We start from the raw sequence: 24,347 nt of genomic DNA, 5'->3' as shown, positions 1-24,347 counted from the left end.
GATCATCAATTATAAGTTGTTGCTCAAGAGAAAACCAATAGTAACAGGAAAGAAGGAGAAAAGCTCAAGGCTCATCTTATGGCAAAGGGGTACTCACAACAAACAGTGGATTGATTATGATGATATTTTTTCTTCGGCCGTCACACATAATTATATCAGGGAAGTATTAGTCTTAGTAGCTAACCAAGACATGCATTTAGAGCAGATGGATGTGAAAACATCATTTTTCACAGTAATCTAGATTAGCAAATTTACATGAAGAAGTTAGAAGAGTCCAATATCATTGGATATGACAAACTAGTTTGTAAATTGAAGAATTCTTTGTATGGTTTAAAGCAGTCTCCAAGGCAATGGTATAAGCACTTTAATTCATACATGTTAAGATTGACTACATAATGTGTAAGTATGCTTATCAAATATATGTAAGGATCCTTGATGATGACTCTTTTATTTTTTTTATTATTGTATGTTGATGATATGTTGATTTCTTCTAATCATTTACATGATGTAAATTAACTAAAAATCATGTTAGGAAAGGAGTTTGACATGAAAAACTTAGGTGATGCTAAGAAGATTCTTGGTATGGAAGTTCACGGGGATAAATGTGCTAGGAAATTATGGCTATCTAAGAAAAGATGTTAGACAAGTTTGTCATGAGTAATTCAAAGTGTGAATACTCCATTGGTGAATCACTTTAAGCTCTCAATGGGTCAGTGTCCAAAGATAGATGGAGAAGCTAAGTATATGTCAAAGGTCCCTTATGCTAGTTCTGTTGGTTGTTTAATGTATGATATGATTTGCACTAGACCTGATTTGACACAAGCTGTAAGTCAAGTTTATAAGTTTATGTCCAAAGCAGAAAACATCATTGGGAAGCAGTTATTAGATTTTCAGTACTTGAAGGGTACTATGAGTTATGGTATAATGTTTAGAATTGAATATGGTGATCTTTCAGTTGTAGAATATAGTGATTCACATTATGTTGGTGATATGGATGATATGAGGTCTACAACAAATTATGTCTTTACTTTAGTAGGAGGACCTATATGTTGAATATTATCAGGACAATTCCTAATGGTCATGTCGACAACTGAAGTAGAGTACATGGCGGCAAGCTAAGCTGCCAAAGAAGGCACATGGCTAATTGGATCGGTAAAAAATTGGGTGTTGAGCAATGTGGAATTTAGTTGCATTGTGATAGTCAGAGTGTCATTTATTTGACAAACAATCATGTGTGTCATGCCAGGACAAAGCATGTTGATGAGAAGTTTCACAAGATTATAGAGTTACTTGCATCTTGACATATATTATTTGAAAATATTCATACTTCAGAGAATGCAACTGATATGTTAACCAAGTTAATCATCAGTGACAAGTTTAGGCATTGCTTGGACTGTTACATATTTCTCAGTGTTAAGCAGGTGATGTACCTCCCTAGTTTCGAAGATGATTTGTCATGCATAAAGTCTTCATAGGGGTTTAATATTTTCTAAGACGGTGATTGTTAAGTATGACTCATATCGTTAAAATAATTATGAGTTATTGGGATAAGTATGGTTTGTTGAGTAACTTGCACTGTTGAGATGATTATGAGTAGAGATAACTGTTTGCTGAAGGAAACTGGGGATTAACGTTTTAGATAAACTGAATCCTAGTATTATATATATGACTTGTAACACTCTAATACAATGAATTCAATATGACGTAAATAAAAAGAACTATAGCTACTCTATAGTCGCAGAAGTAGGCATCATTGACCGAATTGCGTTAACAAAGATCAATCATGTTCATCATCTTTTATTTTTGTTTATCTTTAATCATCTATATTGATTGTTGTTCTAACATTTATTTTAATAAATTCTTCAAAATAGTTTATGAAAACAACTTATAAGATATATATGAGAACAATTTAAAATTAAAAAAAAATAAAAATACATTTCACAATATTTATAAATGCTTATTTTGATAAATACTTATACTATAAACTACAAATAAACTGATTATTCAAACAAGCTCTAAATTGTAATACTTATTAGATGTTGAAAAGCTACAGCGTTACAAAAAGCTACAGCTTTGCATAATAACTTGAAAGACGTCCTCTTGTTTCATTTTGGGTTTATAAATACTTCATGAAAATGATGATAGTAAATTTATTAATTTTCATTTGACCATTAACATCAATATTCTCCTTAAAATACTTTTCTTCCTTTTACATACTCTTTATGTATTTTATATGCTCTCTTTGTATATTCTTGTGTCAAATCTTCTTAGTCTTCCATGGTTCTATGCAGGATTTTTTACCAATATACCCCACATTTTCAATTAATTTCCCAAAATAACCCAGGTTTCAAAAAATTTCCCAATCTACCCCACTTTTAGGAGGAGGCGCCAATTGGATTGGCGACCCCTCTTAAAAATTACAAGGAGGCGCCAATTGGATTGGCTAGGGCACCTGCCCTAGCCAATCCAATTGGCGCCTATGTGTATTTTTTAAGAGGGGTCGCCAATCCAATTGGCGCCTCCCTTAAAAAAGCCTCAAATGAAAAAACCTTCAACATGAAAGTTGTAGATCTTTTCAAGACAATGAATTTGGATATAAATTTTGCATCATTTGGATTTTTTATGAGAAAGTTATGGGCAGTTGAAGTTGGACTTCTGAGTTTTTCAACTGTAATCTGACCTATAATGTCTTGCATTATTTCATGTGTTTCTTTTAGAGTTATGAAATTTTGTCCAACATAACATTTGAAGTAGACATATTAAATTTTCCAATGCACTTGGTCCCACCTCAAAATAATTAAAAATGAGTGAGGTAGGTCCTTGCGAACTTGACCCAAAATTAGGGTTTCAACTGTAATCTGACCTATAATGTCTTGCATTATTTCATGTGTTTCTTTTAGAGTTATGAAATTTTGTCCAACATAACATTTGAAGTAGACATCTTAAATTTTCTAATGCACTTGGTCCCACCTCAAAATAATTAAAAATGAGTGAGTTAGGTGTCGCATCGCGCGAAAAACCGGCGGGAAGAGAAAGAAACAACAGAGCCGCCACCGTGCGTTATTTATCCCAAAAGAGGGAAAGGAAACGCTCAGAGTAAACCTAGGAAAGAACATGGTCTCGCGACCAAAGAGAATGGGTTCGGGAGTCGGTTATGCGAAGGGAAGGTATTAGCACCCCTACGCATCCGTAGTACTCTACGGGATCCACGCACAAAAGGAAGGAAAATTGGTTGCTAAACACTGCTCAAATATTCACACACACTGGCTGAAGGAAACGAAAGAGACTGACTGAAACAGAACTCGGCAGGATGTCGCATCCTGGGCCTACTTAGTCTATCAGGCATAGACATCAGAGTCCAAGTAGTTCGGACTAGGGAGACAAAACATGCTCGCTAGGATGTCGCATCCTATGCATACGTATCTTCTCGGACGGGAGAAGAATCAGAGCATTCGTAGCTCGGCTGACACGCACACAAACAAACAAACACAGGCAAACATGGAGCCCGACTGCCAATCACTGGACTTATGTCAGCATCCGAACCTAAACACACACAAGAAGGCAAACATGGAGCCCAAATGCCAATCACTGGACTTACATTGACATCCGAACCTAAACAACACAACAGATAGATAGGGAGTCGGGGACTCAGCCTATAACTGTCAAACGCACACAAACAGACAGCAAATGCTAAGGAGTACGGGGACTCGAGCCTAGCAAAGGTCAAACAACACACACAAAAGAAAAAGGGCGCCCGGAGAGATCAGCTCAATCTCCTGCCTACATACTTCATCTGGTATGAAGATCAGGGCGATGTAGTTCCCCTACGCAGGGATAAAGGACTAGCCTAACCAGATAACAGAGGGAGACACAACTCTAGGGAGACTACGACTCGAGCCTAGATGTTGTCATGCAAAATCAACCCTAAGTTATGGTTTCTAGCTAAACGGCACGCGGGCCAACCTATCCTAAGCATGGCTCACACAGGAAGCAAGCCACACACACTTAACTTGCACAGGAAGCAAGCCAAGCAAAACCAACTTGCACAGGAAGCAAGTCAAACAATCCTATCTTGCACAGGAAGCAAGTCAAACAATCCTATCTTGCACAGGAAGCGAGTCAAACAGTCCTACAAGCACAGATAGCACACGCTATACACAAACAAGTGGCTCAAACAAGGGTTAGGTTTTAGTCAAGGGGTCATATCAACCTCGACAAACAAACCTCTGGAACTGGGTGAATGTTGCTCTTAACCTTGCCATTGAGGGGCTAAGGTGAAGCAGATGAAAGGATGAAGTGAGGATGAGACCTCACAGCTCTTATCCCTGGCCTGGGAGAGCTCAAGACAAGAATGTGTGGGTTCAGAAAGTGGGAACCCTTCTACACATTTAAAACTGACTCAACTGTACCATTGTACAAGATCTTGGGTTTGTATCTGCAATGCATCAACACAGTGGTGTGAGCAAGGCAGATGACACACTGAATAGTGGGGGATAGATTGCATATCCCTACCTTCCACCAATTGCCTCTTCACTTAGGAGGTCTTTGACTCTATGCAAGGACAAAGTTAAACATCCACAAACATTGCCTCTTAAGGAGGACTTCAGACAGTTGCCTGGCCAAGTAACAGGCCAGGTCTTCCAGACTACATGAAGTAAAAGAGACATACCTCAATGCAAATTGCTTATACAAGCAAAGCAAAGCAAAAAGTTCACAAGGAACTAAGCAACTAAAGCACCTGAAACAGTCAAGCAGATGTTAGTATGCAACTTCAAACAAAACAAACAGAAACAGAAACCAACAGTTAATTGGAGGCACATGGATGTGCAAGGCACAAGGCTTATGGCATGTGAGCCAAGCCACCTACAAAACAAAGATGTTAGACAACAATATTTAACCAAGCTCAGTCAAAAGAATGGGTCACAATGGCCATTTGGTGGTCAACCTGAAATCACAAGCTCAAAGGTGAGTAACAGGACCACTAGGGCAAGCCTAGGGTCAAAAGTGAATGAGAAAGTCAAAACAGCAAAGGATAAGCATCCAAAATCATGTTCAAACCATTAAGAAACAAAACCAATTGGGTTCACATTCATACCAATCACTGTCATCATTTCATGAACCAATTAGGTCAAAGTAAGGCAAACAGAAACCCACAGAAGTCAACAGAAAGACTTGATTCAAAACCAATCTAAACATTTTTCAAAAATCACCAAATAAATCATGATCAAACCTAACACATAGCATGGTAAGCATGTCAAATTTCATCCCATTTGGACAAGTGGAAGGCAGTCAATGAAAATCAGAAAGACAAAGTCAATTTGAACATGCTCAATGAAGTCAACCAAACATGCATCAACTTAGAAAAATCATAAGTCTAGAATGGTGTATGATAAATGAATGGGACTAAAACCATGGCAAAGATTAGGATGTCTAGTTATCTCATGCAAGATTTCATGTCCATCCAATAAAGTATGAGAATTTCACAAATGAAATGGGAACATGTGTCACACAAAGTCAACATTTGACTAGACAGGGAGGAAAAATCTCAAACAAATGGAAAATAGTTCAATTAAATCCAAGAAAATTCACACGTGAACTAGGCATACAAGAGTAGGTTCATGCAAAATTTGAGGTCATTTGGATGTCAAGAAGCATGGCAATGAAAATCATGAAGTTGGTCATCAATGGTGTGACACAAGTTGTCACACCCTAATTCAAAAAATCATATCTCACAAACCACAAATGATAAATTCACAAACTTTATACCAAAATCACCATGAAGGTGTCTAGTTTAAGCACAAAAATTTGAGAGCCATTGGATACATTCTCATCATTTCACAATTGATTTGGCAAAGTGTACAAAATTTGGTCACATGTCACAAACCCTAAGGCCATTTAAAAACCATCCATCCAAAATTCTGGAAAAATAATGATAAAAAAGTAGAGATCATGATGAACACAACACAAAAAAATCCCACTCAATTTGGACCAAAAATGAGCAAGTTGTGAATTTTGGAAGATTGATGAAATTATTGAAGAAATTAATTGAATTTATATGGAGAAAATGGCATTTTGGTAAATAACCCAGTCACTTATCAAAACGACCGTGTTTTGGTCCAGAAAATGAAATGTTTTGATTGGCTGGAGGGAGAAAAGTCATGCACACAAAAATGGACCAAAATCTGGGCAAATTTGGGATTAGGGTTCTTATCAAAAAATCGTGATTTCTCAATTCTTCCCCAAAGTGTCAATTAAGCATACCATTGTAAACATCAAACACCATACAACAACAATCCAAACCCTAATTTCATCAATTTGAACTATACAACAAGAAATCACAAGAAACATTTTCAAACATCAAACTTTATCTCATCATTTCTTCATGGACAGGCAATCATTTTCAAAAAGGAAAACAACATGATACTCAGCATTAAAAAAACTATTCAAAACATGTCTCAATTTTAGAAATGGTGGAAGTTGAAAACTTACCAATTTGGAGGGCAGTTTGTGTTCTTGGTGTTGTTTTGTGATGCCTTGCCAAAACAGATGAGCCTTCAACTTGCCAATGATGGAAAATGATGATGGTATGGCTCAAGGCATTTTGGAAGTGCTTAGATCATGGACTGTCAAAGTTGAAAAATGCAAATGAGGTTTTGGTGCTGCTGGCAGTTGGTTTGTGCTTGACAGGTTCTTTGGAGTTTGTCCAAACAAAATTCAAATGCAAATAGCCAAAGGTGATTTGGGAGGGTGTATGGTTTGAGCAATGGCCAAAGGTTGAATGCAGGGTTTGGGCAACCTTGGTTTTGGACAGGTTTAGGAGTTTGGCCAAAGCAAGGTGAATTTTGTTTTTTTTGGTGGCAAGGCAATGTTTGTTAATGAGAAACTGAGATGGACAAAGGCAAGGCAAGGTTGAGTTTGTTATGTTGTTTTGTTGGCTTTGTTGTGACAGTAAATTGCAAATGGCAAGGCAAGGTTTATTATGAAATTTTTGAGGAATGGCCAAGGGTTTTGGTTATAATAGATGAAGTTTGTTGGTTGCCCTCGAATGGATCTGAGCAGAATCCTTTTTGATCATGCCCTCTTGCTGTTACTGCTACTACCAGTCCCCACCAATATGCCTTGCTGTTACTGTCAATGGTTGTTCTGTGCTGCAGACAGGTTTTTGAAATGCTTGAGTTTGGACAGAGTGAATGAGGTTAGGTCATGTTGGTTTGGTGGCTGCAATTGATTTTTAAGGCCAGGCTTGGTTTGACAAATGATGAGAGATTGGCTTTTGCATTTTTGACATGAAGATTCCCAATGGCAAGGTGATTTAGGTCTTGCTATGTTGGTTGTGGCAAGGCCAGGTTTTAGTTGTTTTGAAACTTGGACAGAAAATGCAACATACCAAGATTAAGAATGGAGATGAATGAATGAGATTGGTTTTGGAGTTTGTTGGTCATGCTGCTGTCATTGGTATAGTAGGGTCAAATTGACAAGGCAAGAAGGTGAGTTTGAGGTTTGTTTGTTTGCAATTCTTGGTTTGCTACTGGCCTTGGACAGGAAAATGCAAGGTGAAGGCAAGAGTCAAAAAACATAACCATCTGCTGCAGTGTGGCCTATTATCTTTTTTGACAGAAAAAACATGGTGGTTTGTGGGGTTTTAGAAGTTTGGACAGGAAAAAATGGGAATGCAATGCAAGCAAGTTAGGTTTTTTTAGTCCATTTGTTTTGGACAGAAGGAGTGACATACCAAAGCCAAGGTAAAAATGAGGGAGTATGTGCTTTTGTTCATGGCAGAAAAATAGTGAGGAGCATTGTGCAGAGCAAGGCAAGGCAAGGCAATTAGCAGGTTTTCTCAGGAAATGCAAGGCCAGGCTTGGCAAAATGCAAGGGGAGGTTGTGGAGAATGGGAAGTTGGTCTGCTGTTTTTTGACAGGAAAAAGCAGGGTGAGATTTTAACAAAATGAAGGAAAGATTCGTTGGTTTTCTGTCCAAGGCATTGTTGTGTTTCAGATTTTTTTAGCCAAGCCTATGAGATGATTCTTGAGGGAGTAATTTGTTGGTCTGCTATTGGTTTATGGCAGGGAAATGGTGAAGAATGGTGTGCAAGGCAAGGTAGGGTTTGGTCTGTCCATGCTTTGCTGCTGCAGTACATTGCCATAGTCTTCCAAAATGACAGAAAATTCCCATCCCTAAAACCTGCTATGTGACATGGTAACAGCATGGTTCATAGAGGTAAGGTTGTTTTGAATTGTACAGCAAGGTGTGGTTTTTGGAGATTTGGACAGAATCCTTGGAAAAATAGCAGGGGCCCTTCTTTGAATGAATGTGGTTTGCAGGTTTTGTTGGAACTGTGGAGTTTGACCAGCTTCAATTGGATTTCAAAGGACAGCTAAATGCACAATGCCTGCTGGACAGTACAAGGCCAGGTTAGGTTTTGGTGTTTGACAGCAATTTTATGAATGCTGAGCAAGCAAGGTTACTGTTGAATGGATCTGAGCAGAATCCATTTTGATCATGCCAAAAAGTGAGTGAGTTTTTGTGAATGAGCTTCCTTCTATCCGTTTACCCTTGGCCAAGAGTCCTGTGATGTCTCCTTGCTGTTACTGCTACCACTATTTCCAAAAAAGACAGAAAATGCATTACCAAGAAAAACTGCTATTGAGTGTCCCTTTTCTTTTGTGGCAGGGCAGTTTTTACTGTGGTATTTGACAGAAAATCATGGGCAAAAATCTGCAATGTGGTGGTACAAGTATGGTTGCAAGAGGTATGGTTCATGAATTGGACATGTCCTTTTTGCCAAAACTCAAGTGAGCAAGCATGGCTATGTGTACTTGTTGGTTGTTTGGCTGCATAATGAGGTCTCAACATGACAGAAAAATGATCAAGAATGCTGCATAATTGCTGTCCTCTTGAGGTACAAGGCAAGGCATGGTGGAAGCATAGACAAGCATGGTGCAATGGTACTTTTCTTGTATTTCAAGCAACCAAGCAAGATTCACATGTTCTGCATAATTTGGCTTTGCAAACACATTCTAAATGACATTTATGAGCTGTTCCAATTGGCCAAATGTTGAAAAAATGCTTGAGTCAAAAAGTCAACTCTTGGTCAAACTTTGAATTTAAATGAAAAAGGTCCAAAAATGCCATTTTGATTGGTAAGGTTTTAGGTCATGAAATTTATATTTTTGGAAAGAGGATGAAAAATGTGGTTTGTAGGAAAAAACCCCACCAAATTTGGCCAAACGGTTTGGGAGATATGGCCCTTTGAAGTTCAAGATTTTCTAAAATCGATTCGATCATAACTTGCCAACCATACATGGGAATTGAGAGTTCTATGACTTTTTGGAAATGGGAGAACAAGATCTTCAACTTTCATGTTGGGCAAAAATTCATTTGAGGCTTTTATCACAATGTAAGTTTGAGGATCAAAACTTTCCATTTTTGGTAAGTTTCAGTTACAGGCCCAGTTTCCGTTTTGGGAAATTCATGATCTGGCTTCAAATTCTTCCATGATGGTGTTTGGCATGATATATGATGACTATTTGGACATGAATGAACTCCCACAAACCAATTCCAATCATCAAATCTCTGATTAAATGGACAGTTGACCAACAGTTGACTTATTAGGGTTTTTGTCTGATTATGCATTGACTGATGAATTCCAAACCCTAATTCCTTGAGAATTTGACTTCAAATGATGTCCCAAGTTGTTTGAACTCTTGATTATTGACCATGGTGCCCAAATTCCACAAGAATGACCACCAACCATTGCCTTGACTGACAGTTGACTTTTCTAGGGTTTTTGACTGTCTGTGTATGAACTGCTGACCTCTGAGCCTTCAACCCTTGACTTGAACACTTCAAATGGATCCCCAAGTCATGTGAACTTGTTGGACAAACCCCAAGGCCTTGATTCAATGAGAAATTCCTTTGCTTGCTTGGTTGGCTGATCAGGAGATTAGTTTGACCTAATTCTTGATTGCTTGCTCTTGAGGCAACTGAGGGACAATGCAAATGCTATGCAATGGATCATGATATGCTATGACCTAACATGAAAATGTATGCATAATGATAGGTGCAAATTTGAGGTGCTACAGCTGCCCCTATTCAATCAGCTGGGAACCCGAATGGATGATAGCGATGGCTGTCAGACTTTCAGGGTAAACAGGGATTGAATACCAAAGAACCGTAGAATTTGCACTAACTGGATATAATACAAGAAGAACCACGTCATTTACCGATGACGACTGCAATTGACAACTTCAGAAAAGTGAAACCATTTACCGATGGTTGAAGAACTGGAACTTGATATTTACTGATATCAACTTCAGCACGACCATTTACCGATGGCGGCTGGGGAAAAACAAACTTCTGAAAAGCAAAACCATTTACCGATGGTTAGAACGTGATATTTACCGATATCAACTTCAGCTAAACCATTTACCGATGGCTGCTGGGAAAACAGATTCGATGTTGAAGGAAAGCAAGACCATTTACCGATGGTGGCTTCAAAGAAACTTGACATTTACCGATGTCAACTTCAAACTGGCCATTTACCGATGGCTACTGTAACTGGGAATTCGATATTTACCGATATCGAAGAAAACTGGGCCATTTACCGATGGCGTCTCCACTCGGGGAGGAACAAACTCTTTGTGGTGATACCAGACAAGACGTTTACCGACGACTTCTGGGGATTTTGATTTTATTGACCAGACATTTACCGATGACTGGGATGAGACTCGACGTTTACTGACATCGAAAGATGATGTTTACCGACATCCAAAGAAATGACCAGACATTTACCGATGACTGGGAACGAGAAATTTATTGGGGAGATACGAATATTTGTAACTGGAAACCAGATAGGACATTTACAGATGACTCTACTGGGGATTTCTAGTTGGGGATTATCAGACATTTACCGATGACTGAAAGAAAGACTCGATGTTTACCGACACCGAAGCAATGGCGTTTACCGACACCATAAAAATGACCAGACATTTACCGATGACTGGGTGGAGACTCGATGTTTACAGACATCGAAAGATGATGTTTACCGACATCAAAAAAATGACCAGACATTTACCGATGACTGGAGTGAGACTCGATGTTTACAGACATCGAAAGATGATGTTTACGGACACCAAAAATGATGACCAGACATTTACTGATGACTGGAGAAAATACTCAATGTTTACAGACACCGAAACAATGGTGTTTACCGACACCAAACAAAGAAAACACACGCGGGTACTGTCGTGACACTGACTGGTATCACAAAGTACAATATCTGGGATATGCTGATGCAAGGCTGATCACTTGCTGGAGGGTCTCACTGGGGAGAAACAAACTTTCTGTCACCATCGGGTGAGGAAATAAACCTCTGTCACCATCGGGTGAGGAAATAAACCTCTGTCACCATCGGGTGAGGAAATAAACCTCTGTGGGGAATAAACAAATCTGAATGCTGTCAAGAGCAACTGTAGCAGTCTTGGTGCTGATGTTGAACAAAAATGATCCGCCTCTGCCGGGGATACGGTCTGGTGAGGTTAACACATGAATGCATATGTTTGAATTTTTCTATGGCGTAATGCTCCATATTGAATGGGAATGCTACGCCGTTTTGAGGATGCAATGATTACTACATGCAAAATGCAAATGAACCCTGGCTAGGGAGCCGAAATGATCAGATACTCTGACTCTGTGGGGAAGCTCTGACTGAGGAAATACTCTGCGGGGAACTCTGCTTGAGGAATAGTAAAGCGACTTCACACTCATGTTGAAGAAAAGCAACTGCTGCCGGGGAAAGATAAACTCCGCTGGGGATATCCTTCAGTCCACAGGTAGGATAAATACTGGAAATAAAATTCAATGAACCTGCCTCACTCGGGGAGGAAATGGGCAAATACAGGCCTGCTGGGGATAGGCAATTCTTAAATCTGTTGGGGAATAGAAAGCACTATCCACAGACGTCTTCGCGGGGGAACATAGCTCTGATAGCCTCCAAACTTGCTTGGGGAAAATATCTGTTGAGGAAACGTCCTCACAGATGCCAACCTGAAAAACAGCACAACAAAATGCCCCCAGGGGGTACATGGACAAGATACGCTCAAGTGTCCTCAACATTCAAAATGATTTTCAAATGTTTCATCTTTCTGCACATTGTTGTGTAGCCTTCATGTTTTTATATGCAATGCTTATCAAAAATTCGGACATTTTGCAAACAAAACAGTAAAAATAAAAACAAGAGCTATTTATCTGAATAACGATTTTTATTGATTGAAAATGTGCCTGAAGAGGCAAATACATTAGGAAGCAATTCCTAGAAAGAGGTAATTGCGCACAAAAGGAAAAATCTATCCTAATGGCAATGTGAACACGGCATCCACTATTTCCCAATTCTGTTATAACTCACAGATCATCAGTTTTCCTCCCAACTCCTTGCTTTCTGAGAAGAATGACTGGACAGATCACATCTTTCGAGATGGCAGACGACAAAGCTCGATGAAGTACAGATAACTCAGACTGTAGTCTTCGCTTTAATCCCTAATTTTTGCCTGGATCGCCCTTTCGGGTTTTCAATCCACCGGGATACCCATTTTTGCCTAAGCCGCCCTTGCGGGTTTTCGACTTACCGGGTGTACAAATTCTTTTCATTTTATCCCTAATTTTTGCCCGAACCTTTCTTTCTGTTTTTTGGTTCGCCGGGATGCCCATTTTTGCCTGGACTCCTCTTTTTTTTTGTCCAGCGGGTCAATTTATGCGAAGTATTTTTTGACTACATCTGAGTTGACAGGAGACGGAAAATCTTCACCATCCATAGTTGTAAGCATCAAGGCTCCACCGGAGAAGACCTTCTTCACAACATACGGACCTTCATAATTAGGAGTCCACTTGCCCCTGTTATCTGTACCGGGAGGGAGGATCCTTTTCAAAACTAGATCACCAATCTGATAGCTTTGAGGACGCACTTTCTGATCAAAGGCTCGTTTCATCCTTCGCTGATACAGCTGTCCATGGCATACAGCTGCTAGCCGCCTCTCCTCGATAAGGCTCAACTCGTTAAACCTTGTTCGAATCCACTCGGCTTCGTCCAGCTTGACATCCAACAAAACTCTCAGAGAAGGAATCTCTACTTCAACAGGTAGGACAGCTTCCATACCATACACAAGGGAGTAAGGGGTTGCCCCGGTCGACGTACGTACTGAGGTACGGTACCCATGCAAAGCGAAAGGCAGCATCTCATGCCAATCCTTGTACGTAACGACCATCTTCTGCACAATCTTCTTGATATTCTTGTTTGCCGCTTCTACAGCACCATTCATCTTTGGTCTGTAAGGAGAAGAATTGTGATGTTCGATCTTGAAATCTTTACAGAGCTCTTTCATCATCTTGTTATTGAGATTCGAACCATTGTCAGTGATGATTCTCTCAGGAACTCCATAACGACATATAATTTCTTTCTTGATGAACCGGGTAACCACTTGTTTGGTAACGTTAGCATAAGAAGCTGCTTCAACCCATTTGGTGAAATAGTCAATCGCAACCAGGATGAAGCGATGTCCATTCGAGGCAGTAGGCTCAATCTTCCCAATCATATCAATGCCCCACATGGCAAACGGCCAAGGCGAATTCATGATATTCAGAGGGCTTGGTGGTACGTGCACCTTATCAGCATAGATTTGACACTTATGGCACTTCCGAGCATACTTGAAACAATCGGATTCCATAGTCATCCAGTAATAACCCGCTCTCAACAATTTCTTAGCCATTGCATGTCCGCCGGCATGAGTACCGAAGGAACCTTCATGAACTTCCTGCATTAACATGTCTGCCTCGGGTCTGTCCACGCATCTGAGCAAGACCATGTCAAAGTTTCTCTTATACAACACGTCATCCTGATTCAAATAAAAGCTTCCAGCTAGCCTCCTCAGGGTTTTCTTGTCATTCTTAGACGCACCTTCAGGATACTCTTGAGTCTTGAGGAAATTCTTGATGTCATAATACCACGGCTTCTCATCAATCACAACAGACTCGGCTGCAAACACATACGCAGGCCTCTCGAGTCGATTCACCGCAACATGTGGCACATGATTCCACCAATGAACTTTGATCATGGACGACAAAGTAGCAAGGGCATCAGCCATTTGATTCTCATCCCGGGGGACATGATACAACTTCACCTTCTTGAAGAACGTCAGTATTCTTCTGGTATAATCTCTATACGGAATCAAATGCGGCTGGTTCGTATTCCAATCTCCATTGACTTGGTTGATCACTAGAGCTGAATCTCCAAAAATGTCAAGGGTTTTGATCCTCAGATCAATGGCTTCTTCTATCCCCATGATACAAGCCTCATACTCAGCTTCGTTGTTGGTGACGTCAAACGTCAATCTGGCAGAAAAAGGTATATGAGCACCTTTAGGATTGATCAACACAGCCCCAACACCGTTACCATTCATATTCACAGCCCCATCAAACATCAGTGTCCATTTGTCATCCGGGTCCGGTCCTTCCTCGACAAGAGGCTCTTCGTAATCTTTCATCTTAAGATACATGATGTCTTCATCAGGGAATTCAAACATCATTGGCTGATAATCTTCAATCGGTTGTTCAGCGAGGTAGTCTGACAGAATACTACCTTTGATGGCCTTCTGGGACGTGTACTGAATGTCGTATTCTGTTAAAATCATCTGCCAACGGGCAACACGTCCGGTGAGAGCTGGTTTCTCAAAGATGTACTTCACTGGATCCATCTTAGAAATCAATAAGGTAGTATGGTTCAACATATACTGTCTCAGTCGGCGAGCAGCCCAGGCCAAAGCACAGCAAGTTTTCTCGAGCAGTGAATATCTTGTTTCACAGTCGGTAAACTTTTTGCTAAGGTAGTATATGGCATACTCTTTTCGACCAGACTCGTCATGCTGTCCCAATACACACCCCATCGAGTTCTCAGTCACTGACAGGTACATTATCAGAGGTCTCCCTGGAACTGGAGGTATAAGGATTGGAGGTTTCTGTAAATACTCCTTTATCTTATCAAAAGCTTTCTGACAATCATCATTCCACTTGATCGCTTGATTCTTTCTAAGCAGTTTGAAGATTGGTTCACATGTAGCAGTTAGATGAGATATGAACCTTGCAATGTAGTTCAACCTCCCTAAAAACCCACGGACTTGCTTCTCCGTTTTCGGTTCAGGCATCTCTTGAATAGCTTTGACTTTAGCTGGATCAACCTCAATCCCTTTCTCACTGACAATGAAGCCTAAGAGCTTCCCGGACCTCACTCCAAACGTGCACTTGTTCGGATTCAACCTTAGTCTGAACTTTCTCAACCGGTCGAACAGCTTCTGCAAATTAACCAAGTGCTCCTCTTCTGTCTGCGACTTTGCAATCATATCATCCACGTACACTTCAATTTCTTTGTGCATCATGTCATGAAAAAGAGTCGTCATTGCCCTCTGATAGGTAGCACCAGCATTCTTTAGCCCAAACGGCATCACCTTATAACAGAACGTGCCCCAAGGTGTAATGAATGTCGTCTTTTCCATGTCCTCTGGCGCCATCTTGATCTGATTATATCCGGAGAAACCATCCATGAAAGAGAATACCGAGGATTGAGCCGTGTTATCAACCAATACATCAATGTGAGGTAATGGGAAATCATCTTTCGGACTCGCTCTATTCAAATCCCGGTAATCGACACACATTCTGACTTTACCATCCTTCTTCGGCACCGGAACGATGTTGGCCACCCACGGTGGATAACTGGTGACAGCCAGAAAACCCGCATCCCACTGCTTCTGAACCTCTTCCTTGATCTTAGTTGCCATGTCAGGACTCGTTCTACGAAGCTTCTGCTTGACCGCAGGACATCCTTCTCTAAGGGGTAATCGATGCATCACAATGTCTGTATCTAACCCAGGCATATCTTGATACGACCAGGCGAACACTTCCACATATTCTCTCAGCATCTCAATCAGCCTCCTCTTGACAGAGTCCTCTAAAGCAGCCCCAATCTTGATTTCTCTTTTGGCGTCTTCAGTACCCAGATTAATAGTTTCCAGCTCCTCCTGATGAGGTTGGATGACCCTTTCCTCCTGCTTCAGTAATCTGGCCAATTCTGCAGGGAGTTCACAGTCTTCCTCACTCTCCTCTTCAGCTTGGTAGATGGGATTATCGAAATCATACTGAGCCATAACAGAACTGTTCATAGTGAATGCCATAAGATCGCTTCTGCATGTTTGATGCTTTGTTTTAGAAAAAGAGTTCAATAAAGTCACAAAACAAAAAACATTGCCATTTTTATTGTTTTTGAAAAAGAAAAATGAAAAAAACAAAAAAATAGAAAGACAAGGATCACAAAGTTTGTTCAAAAAATGTCCTTCATTAATGATAATCATTAAAACATGATGAGGCCCTACAAAAATGAATCACTACGCCTTGGGCAGAACGTAGGATTTTCATGCAAAATGACAAAACAACAGAAAATTACTCTGTCAGAAGAGTAACTTGAACCACTTCTTCAGCCGTCCAGTTGTTGATAGACCCCCCTGGTGCACACGGGCGAACCCAGTTGTCCAAATCGCAATCACTGTCACAGTCTTCACTACCGGTTGCAGAAACGTCGCCATGATTCATCAGCCCAGCGCTGGTAAAGGTACTCGGACCCGCTTGACCATTCCGCTCTGCTTGGAGAGGCTCGTAACCAACGCCAAATTTGTCTTCTTTAACTGGCAAATCCACCATCTTGCCCCAGCCTTCAGCTTTTCCAGAACCAACAACCTCCTTAGCCTGCTTGTAAGAAGTAATTGAAACACCCGGCTTTCTCTGCTCAGCGTACGCCACTTTCTCAAGAGCCACAGTCTCAAACGCTTGGCATAAGGTTTCGTGGATCTCGCCATCCACCTCAACATATTTGAACGAGGATAGATGACTCACCAGAATCTCTTCTTCACCGCACACAGTCACAATCTGACCGTTCCAGACATACTTGAGCTTCTGATGGAGAGTCGACGAGACTGCCCCTGCTGCATGAATCCATGGACGCCCCAACAAACAACTATAGGCGGGCTGGATGTCCATAACATAGAAGATGATATCGAATACCTCAGGACCTATCTTCACAGGCAAGGTAACTTCCCCACACACAGAACGTCTGGATCCGTCGAAAGCACGAACGATCAGGTCACTGGGATTAAGCACAAACCCTTCCGCATCAATCTTCCTCAGAATCTGCTTAGGCAACACATTCAACGACGACCCGGTGTCTACCAATACGTGAGATAACACTGCCCCCTTGCACTCCATGGTGATGTGCAAGGCTTTGTTATGGTTTCGCCCTTCAGGTGGTAAGTCCAAGTTGGTAAAACCTACACCATGTCTGGTGCTCACATTGGCCATCACACCCTCCAGTTGATTGACAGAAATCTCTTGAGGCACGTAAGCCAGATTCAACATCTTCAGCAAGGCATTACGGTGTGCCTCAGAGCACATCAACAGTGAAAGTATAGAAATCTTGGACGGAGTTTGATTCAACTGGTCTACAATCTTGTAGTCACTCTTCTTGATTATCTTCATAAACTCCTCCACATCTTTCTCAAATGATCCCTCAGGCGCTTCTTTCTGAACAGGCTCTTCCTCAACCACAGCTTGCTTACCCTTTGCTTTGGCGAGAGCTTCGGCATTATTGTCCCTCAAAGGCTGCGGTGCGAATAGACGACCGCTTCTGGTAAAACCTCCTGGACCCCCTACATTATCCACAGCCGGACCAACAGTTGCAGGAACTCTAGTCGGCAAACCAATTGTTACTGGAGTTTGATTCACTGGTCTTGTCTGACTTTCAGCCCTTCTGTAATTGCGGTGAGCATTATCATACTTCCACGGCACGGCTCTACTATTTTCAACAGCCCTTCTTTCAGACGCAACGATAGTAGTTGGAACATTGATGGTTACAGGCACAGGAATGGTAACTGGGGTACCATTTGCTGCAGGTGTACTGACAATCCTTTGTCCACGTTCTTCAGACGGTTTAAAGTAAATGGTGATAGTTGACGCTGTTCCACGATCCTTTACAGCCCTACTGAATTGCAAACAACCTTCATCCATCATACCCTGGATACCGGTCCTCAACTGGTCGCAACCATTCTCAGATTCTGCACAGCCCAAACAATTCTCATCACAGCCCGGGTAGACACCCCCATTCAGCAGACGGCACTTCACAACTAGCAGAGAAGTCTGAACATCATCAACATTAACAACCAGATCTTCAGCTTCTTTCCCTTCAATATTGTTCACTCTATGCCCACCGTGCTGAGGCATAGGGTTGTTTACGACGTTGGGCACTGGAGCGAAGTTGATTGCCTTGGCATCGATCAAATCTTGGACCTTGTGCTGGAGAGCTCGACACTTCTCAGTATGGTGGCCTGGTGCCCCAGAGTGAAAGTCACAACGGGCGTTTGCATCATAACCAGGAGGCAGCACTGTAGGCGGAGCCATTGTACGCAACTCAATCATCCCCAACCTGAGTAGTTCGGGTAATAACTCTGTGTAAGACATGGGCAGAGGATCAAATCTTCTATCAGCCTGCAACTTCTGTCTGGGCTGATAAGGACGTTGCTGTTGTTGTTGTTGTTGTTGTTGTTGCGGTTGTTGAACTCTTTGTTGTTGTTGTTGACGAGGTTGAGGTGCCGGAATAGTCACCGCAGCTACTGGACGATATTGATCTCTGTTAGCATTTGTTCTGTACACACCCCCTCTGTGCTGTACAGCATTGGTCTCTCCTTCTCTACGGCGAGGTGCCCCAGAGAAGGGTTTCTTTAATGAAGACGAGGAACCAGCATCATGGATCCTACCAGCTTTGATTAGACTCTCAGTCCTTTCTCCACAAATGACAACATCAGAAAAACTACCGAACGGGCAACTCCCCATCCGGTCCATAAACACACCTTGAAGAGTACCAATAAACATATCTGTCAACTCCCTCTCCAGCATAGGGGGTTGAACTCTAGCAGCTAGTTCACGCCACCTCTGGGCATACTCCTTGAAGCTTTCATTGGATTTCTGACAAAGACTCTGCAGCTGAGTCCGGCTAGGCGCCATGTCCATGTTGTGTTTGTATTGCCTCAAGAAGGCCTCACCCAGGTCTCTCCAGCATCGGATCGAATCTCTCTTCAATTCCATGTACCAGTCCAAAGAAGCCCCAGATAGACTATCTTGGAAAAAATACATCCACATCTTTTCATCATCGGTATACGCAGAGATTTCCTGTAGTAAGCCTGCACATGGGTGCGAGGGCAAGAAGTACCGTTGTATTTGTCGAATGACGGTGCCTTGAACTTGTGAGGGATCCTCAAACCTTCAACCAATCCCATATTAGTAACATCAAAACCAAGAGAATTTTGACTTTCCATAGCACGGATCTTCTCAGCAAGAGCTTCAACTTTGCGGTCTCTCTCATTAACCCTTCCCAGAACGTCTTCGTCTTCACTGAGCAGAGAGAACAAATCCTCTTGTCTGTCAACAATCGGAACAGGATTGCGGGCCGGAGCACGGACTACTCTGGCATTAGCGGCATCTGGAACAATAGGTTGACCGTTGATTCGAATACCCCCCAACTCATCACCTGCAGCATAGTTGTTGACGGGTACAGCAGCAGCAATATTGTTATCATCGACTGGGCCTCCCTCTGGCGGAGCATGGTTGATCGGTGGATTTGCAGCCTCTTGTCTCTGAACCATAGCTCGAAGTTCTTCTTGCCCTTGCGCAACCCCTTGCATCATATTCATAAACTGGGCCATGCTTGCCTTCATCTCAGCCAACTCAGCTTGAAATTGATCCATACTTCTCTGTTGATTCAGTCTTGTTGAGTAGCGGTGCGGACGTTGATCAGCTATCCTGCCTGAACAGGAACCAAGAGTGAGAAGTCACGATCAAGAACACCTGTTATGCAAAATGATATGAGTATGATGCAAATGATGCGTATGATGCACATGATATGCTCATTTCTCAGGCATTCAAAGAGCCTGACCCACTCTGAAAAGATGGCGACTTGCAGCAACAAGAGAACAAACAGATACAAGGAAATGCTGACATCCTTATACATACATAAGGGTAAAAAGGCATACAACCAATGTCAACAGAATATCTGAATAAACAACGTACAAAGAAAAAGAATCCCATCCAACAAACCTGGAGGTGATTCTTAACAAAAGATCCAAGAGATGGCTTACACGCAAATGAATCCCATCCAACAAGCCTGGAGGTGATTCTCAACAAAATACAATCAGAGATACAAACTAAGACAGACGGTCTTCCGGAATGAGGGTCTTCAGGTAATGGCACTGGTCTATCAACAGTGAGCATTCTGAGCATTCTGGTAGAGGGGTAATCTTCTCTTTCAACTGTCTTCTCAGCTCCAAGACTTCTCCTCCAAGGTGGTCCTCTGATGCCTGTCTCAAGTCTACTTCCTTCTTCAACTGGATGTCTTTATCTCTGAGTTGCTTCTCCAAGTCTCTGATCTTCTTCTGATAGTTGGCTTCTGCTCTCTGCAGTCTCAAGCGCTCCCTATGCTCCTCATCCAACATAGACTCTATCTCCTCATATGACCTCTTCTTGCTCCTTGCTCTGCTAGCATCTTCTCCTTGCACTTCCCTGAGTTGATGGGCCATGTGCAACCTATCAGCTTTAGCTTTGTACAACTCCATATGGGTGTCTTGCTCCTTCTCCCTCAACCGACGACTCTCCATCAGAGCTTGCTTATAGTGCTCAGCAGACACACTATCAGCAAGGATCAAAGGTGGTTGCTCCTGCAACGGCTCCATCCTATCATAGGGTAACAACAAAGTTTCCACTCTCTTCTTGACCCAATCAGTGTAATCGGGCATGGCTATGGCAAACTTCCTCCCTAAGACGGATCCATCTCTGACGCCAATGGACTTCCAAGCTCTCCCAATCTGCTCCAACCTAACAGGGTCATCCTTCTTCTCAAAACAAAAACTCTCAGCTATCTCAGCTTCAAGTGGTCTTTCACTCATAACAAACCCCAGCTGGCGAAGAGAAAGAACTGGGTTGTAATTGATGCAACCTTTGGTCCCTATGAGTGGCACGCCCCGGAATTCACCACAACTCAAGATAACATCTTTCACATCCATCCGGTACGACTGCCACCTAATGTCGTAGGAAGTAAGCGACATGACCCTCTGAGTCCACTTAAGAGTGCTCTGGGTATCCACAAATGGTCCACTGGCTGGCAGAAGAGACATGAACCATTTGAACAGAAGAGGTAGGCAACACCTGATGGCTCCTCCCTTACCATGCCTGCTGTGAATGGCATAGTAAGTATCTGCTAGAAGGGTAGGGACTGGATTCCCTCTTATGAAAATGCTGATGGCAGCAAGGTCAATGAAATTTGGCATACTGGGAAATAGGATGATCCCATATATCATGACGGCCAACTGAGCATGAAAGGCTTCCCAACTCCCCTTCTCTGCTTCTTCTCTAGCTACCCTCAACAGAAACTTCAAAGGCAATCCAACAACATCCCCACTGGACTTCCAACTATCACTGACTTCCTTGATACCCAAGTGGAGAGCTCTGGCAACAACTCTGAAATCAACCTCCTTGGGCACATCCAAGAAAGGAACCTGATGCTGGATAGGAACACCCAACAGAATAGAGTACTCCTCGAGAGTAGGCGCCATCTGATAATCCTGGAAAGTGAAGCATCTGAGCTCTGGGTCATAAAACTGTAGTAGTGTCTGTAGAGGCACCGGATCCACTACTGTCTTCAGCACTGTCAAGATATCTCCATACTGTCTAACGAAACTCTTCAGACGATCATCTGTCACAAAGCTACCCAACTCAATCAGTGAAGTCAACGGCTCACGATGAAAGCTGTAGGAACAGGTCTTCCGCTTCGGCTCTGAGACTGTTGCCATCTCTATCAGTGAACAAGCTCTGGAATGTACCTGAGAAATGATATGCATGCAGGGATTAGTTTTTTTTTTCTTCTTTTTTTCTTTTTTCTTTTGATTGATTTTTTTTATATATATCTTTTTTTTTTCAATGCGTTTCTTTTGAAAAATAAATATGCTATGATGCACATGATGCAGACACGGCTGGCTGGTTGTGCAAACTCTGATACTAGGTCGAAGCTTCAGTCAAAATTGGAACATAAATCCCACTTAAGGTTAACCGAACACTGTCTGAACACAAAGTCACCATCAGAATCAAGTCACCAACAGAACCGAGTCACCAACGGTACCTGTAATAATGAATAACCCTTCCCCACTCACGGGTGTAGTCTAGGCCAGGGTAAAGCTTGAGAGAAACGCAGCATAAATAACCTTTCGCAGAATACTGTCATATACACACCCGAAGTATGTAACGACAGCATCCCACCAGGGTCTGAACTGCTCGTGATATCAATGTTCCGCTAAGTGGCGCCATACCACCCGCTTCCCATGAATCACTCTATTCCTAGATATCCTAGATTGCACTCATGGTCTGGGTATTGGACCTTTTACCTCATAGAACTCCCACCCCAACAGAGAGAAACAAACAACCAGCCAGGTGAACAGATGAATAGATGCAAACATTAATGCAAACATAGATGCAAACAATAAACAATGAATGCAAACAGTAAATAATGAATGCAATAAATAAACACAGCACAAAGCAACCAAAACCCTAACCTAAAGAGCGCTAGGAGAGACTCGCTAAGGGAAGATGGACCAGCATAGGTCTACTTCTCCATATCCCCAGCAGAGTCGCCAGCTGTCGCATCGCGCGAAAAACCGGCGGGAAGAGAAAGAAACAACAGAGCCGCCACCGTGCGTTATTTATCCCAAAAGAGGGAAAGGAAACGCTCAGAGTAAACCTAGGAAAGAACATGGTCTCGCGACCAAAGAGAATGGGTTCGGGAGTCGGTTATGCGAAGGGAAGGTATTAGCACCCCTACGCATCCGTAGTACTCTACGGGATCCACGCACAAAAGGAAGGAAAATTGGTTGCTAAACACTGCTCAAATATTCACACACACTGGCTGAAGGAAACGAAAGAGACTGACTGAAACAGAACTCGGCAGGATGTCGCATCCTGGGCCTACTTAGTCTATCAGGCATAGACATCAGAGTCCAAGTAGTTCGGACTAGGGAGACAAAACATGCTCGCTAGGATGTCGCATCCTATGCATACGTATCTTCTCGGACGGGAGAAGAATCAGAGCATTCGTAGCTCGGCTGACACGCACACAAACAAACAAACACAGGCAAACATGGAGCCCGACTGCCAATCACTGGACTTATGTCAGCATCCGAACCTAAACACACACAAGAAGGCAAACATGGAGCCCAAATGCCAATCACTGGACTTACATTGACATCCGAACCTAAACAACACAACAGATAGATAGGGAGTCGGGGACTCAGCCTATAACTGTCAAACGCACACAAACAGACAGCAAATGCTAAGGAGTACGGGGACTCGAGCCTAGCAAAGGTCAACAACACACACAAAAGAAAAAGGGCGCCCGGAGAGATCAGCTCAATCTCCTGCCTACATACTTCATCTGGTATGAAGATCAGGGCGATGTAGTTCCCCTACGCAGGGATAAAGGACTAGCCTAACCAGATAACAGAGGGAGACACAACTCTAGGGAGACTACGACTCGAGCCTAGATGTTGTCATGCAAAATCAACCCTAAGTTATGGTTTCTAGCTAAACGGCACGCGGGCCAACCTATCCTAAGCATGGCTCACACAGGAAGCAAGCCACACACACTTAACTTGCACAGGAAGCAAGCCAAGCAAAACCAACTTGCACAGGAAGCAAGTCAAACAATCCTATCTTGCACAGGAAGCAAGTCAAACAATCCTATCTTGCACAGGAAGCGAGTCAAACAGTCCTACAAGCACAGATAGCACACGCTATACACAAACAAGTGGCTCAAACAAGGGTTAGGTTTTAGTCAAGGGGTCATATCAACCTCGACAAACAAACCTCTGGAACTGGGTGAATGTTGCTCTTAACCTTGCCATTGAGGGGCTAAGGTGAAGCAGATGAAAGGATGAAGTGAGGATGAGACCTCACAGCTCTTATCCCTGGCCTGGGAGAGCTCAAGACAAGAATGTGTGGGTTCAGAAAGTGGGAACCCTTCTACACATTTAAAACTGACTCAACTGTACCATTGTACAAGATCTTGGGTTTGTATCTGCAATGCATCAACACAGTGGTGTGAGCAAGGCAGATGACACACTGAATAGTGGGGGATAGATTGCATATCCCTACCTTCCACCAATTGCCTCTTCACTTAGGAGGTCTTTGACTCTATGCAAGGACAAAGTTAAACATCCACAAAC

General features: G+C 42.3%; 1 protein-coding gene across 1 annotated transcript; it reads left to right on the top strand.

Moving 5' to 3' along the window:
* Positions 1-705: 705 nt before the first annotated feature.
* On the top strand, positions 706-1,053 carry LOC127094441 (secreted RxLR effector protein 161-like). The gene has a single exon (XM_051033274.1). The coding sequence runs from the start codon at positions 706-708 to the stop codon at positions 1,051-1,053; it is 348 nt and encodes a 115-aa protein (XP_050889231.1).
* Positions 1,054-24,347: the final 23,294 nt, after the last annotated feature.

This window comes from Lathyrus oleraceus, chromosome 6, assembly GCF_024323335.1.
Source record: "Lathyrus oleraceus cultivar Zhongwan6 chromosome 6, CAAS_Psat_ZW6_1.0, whole genome shotgun sequence".
Taxonomy (NCBI): domain Eukaryota; kingdom Viridiplantae; phylum Streptophyta; class Magnoliopsida; order Fabales; family Fabaceae; genus Lathyrus; species Lathyrus oleraceus.
The sequence above is the reverse complement of the archived record's forward strand: the minus strand, read 5'-3'. Positions and strand labels throughout refer to the sequence as shown.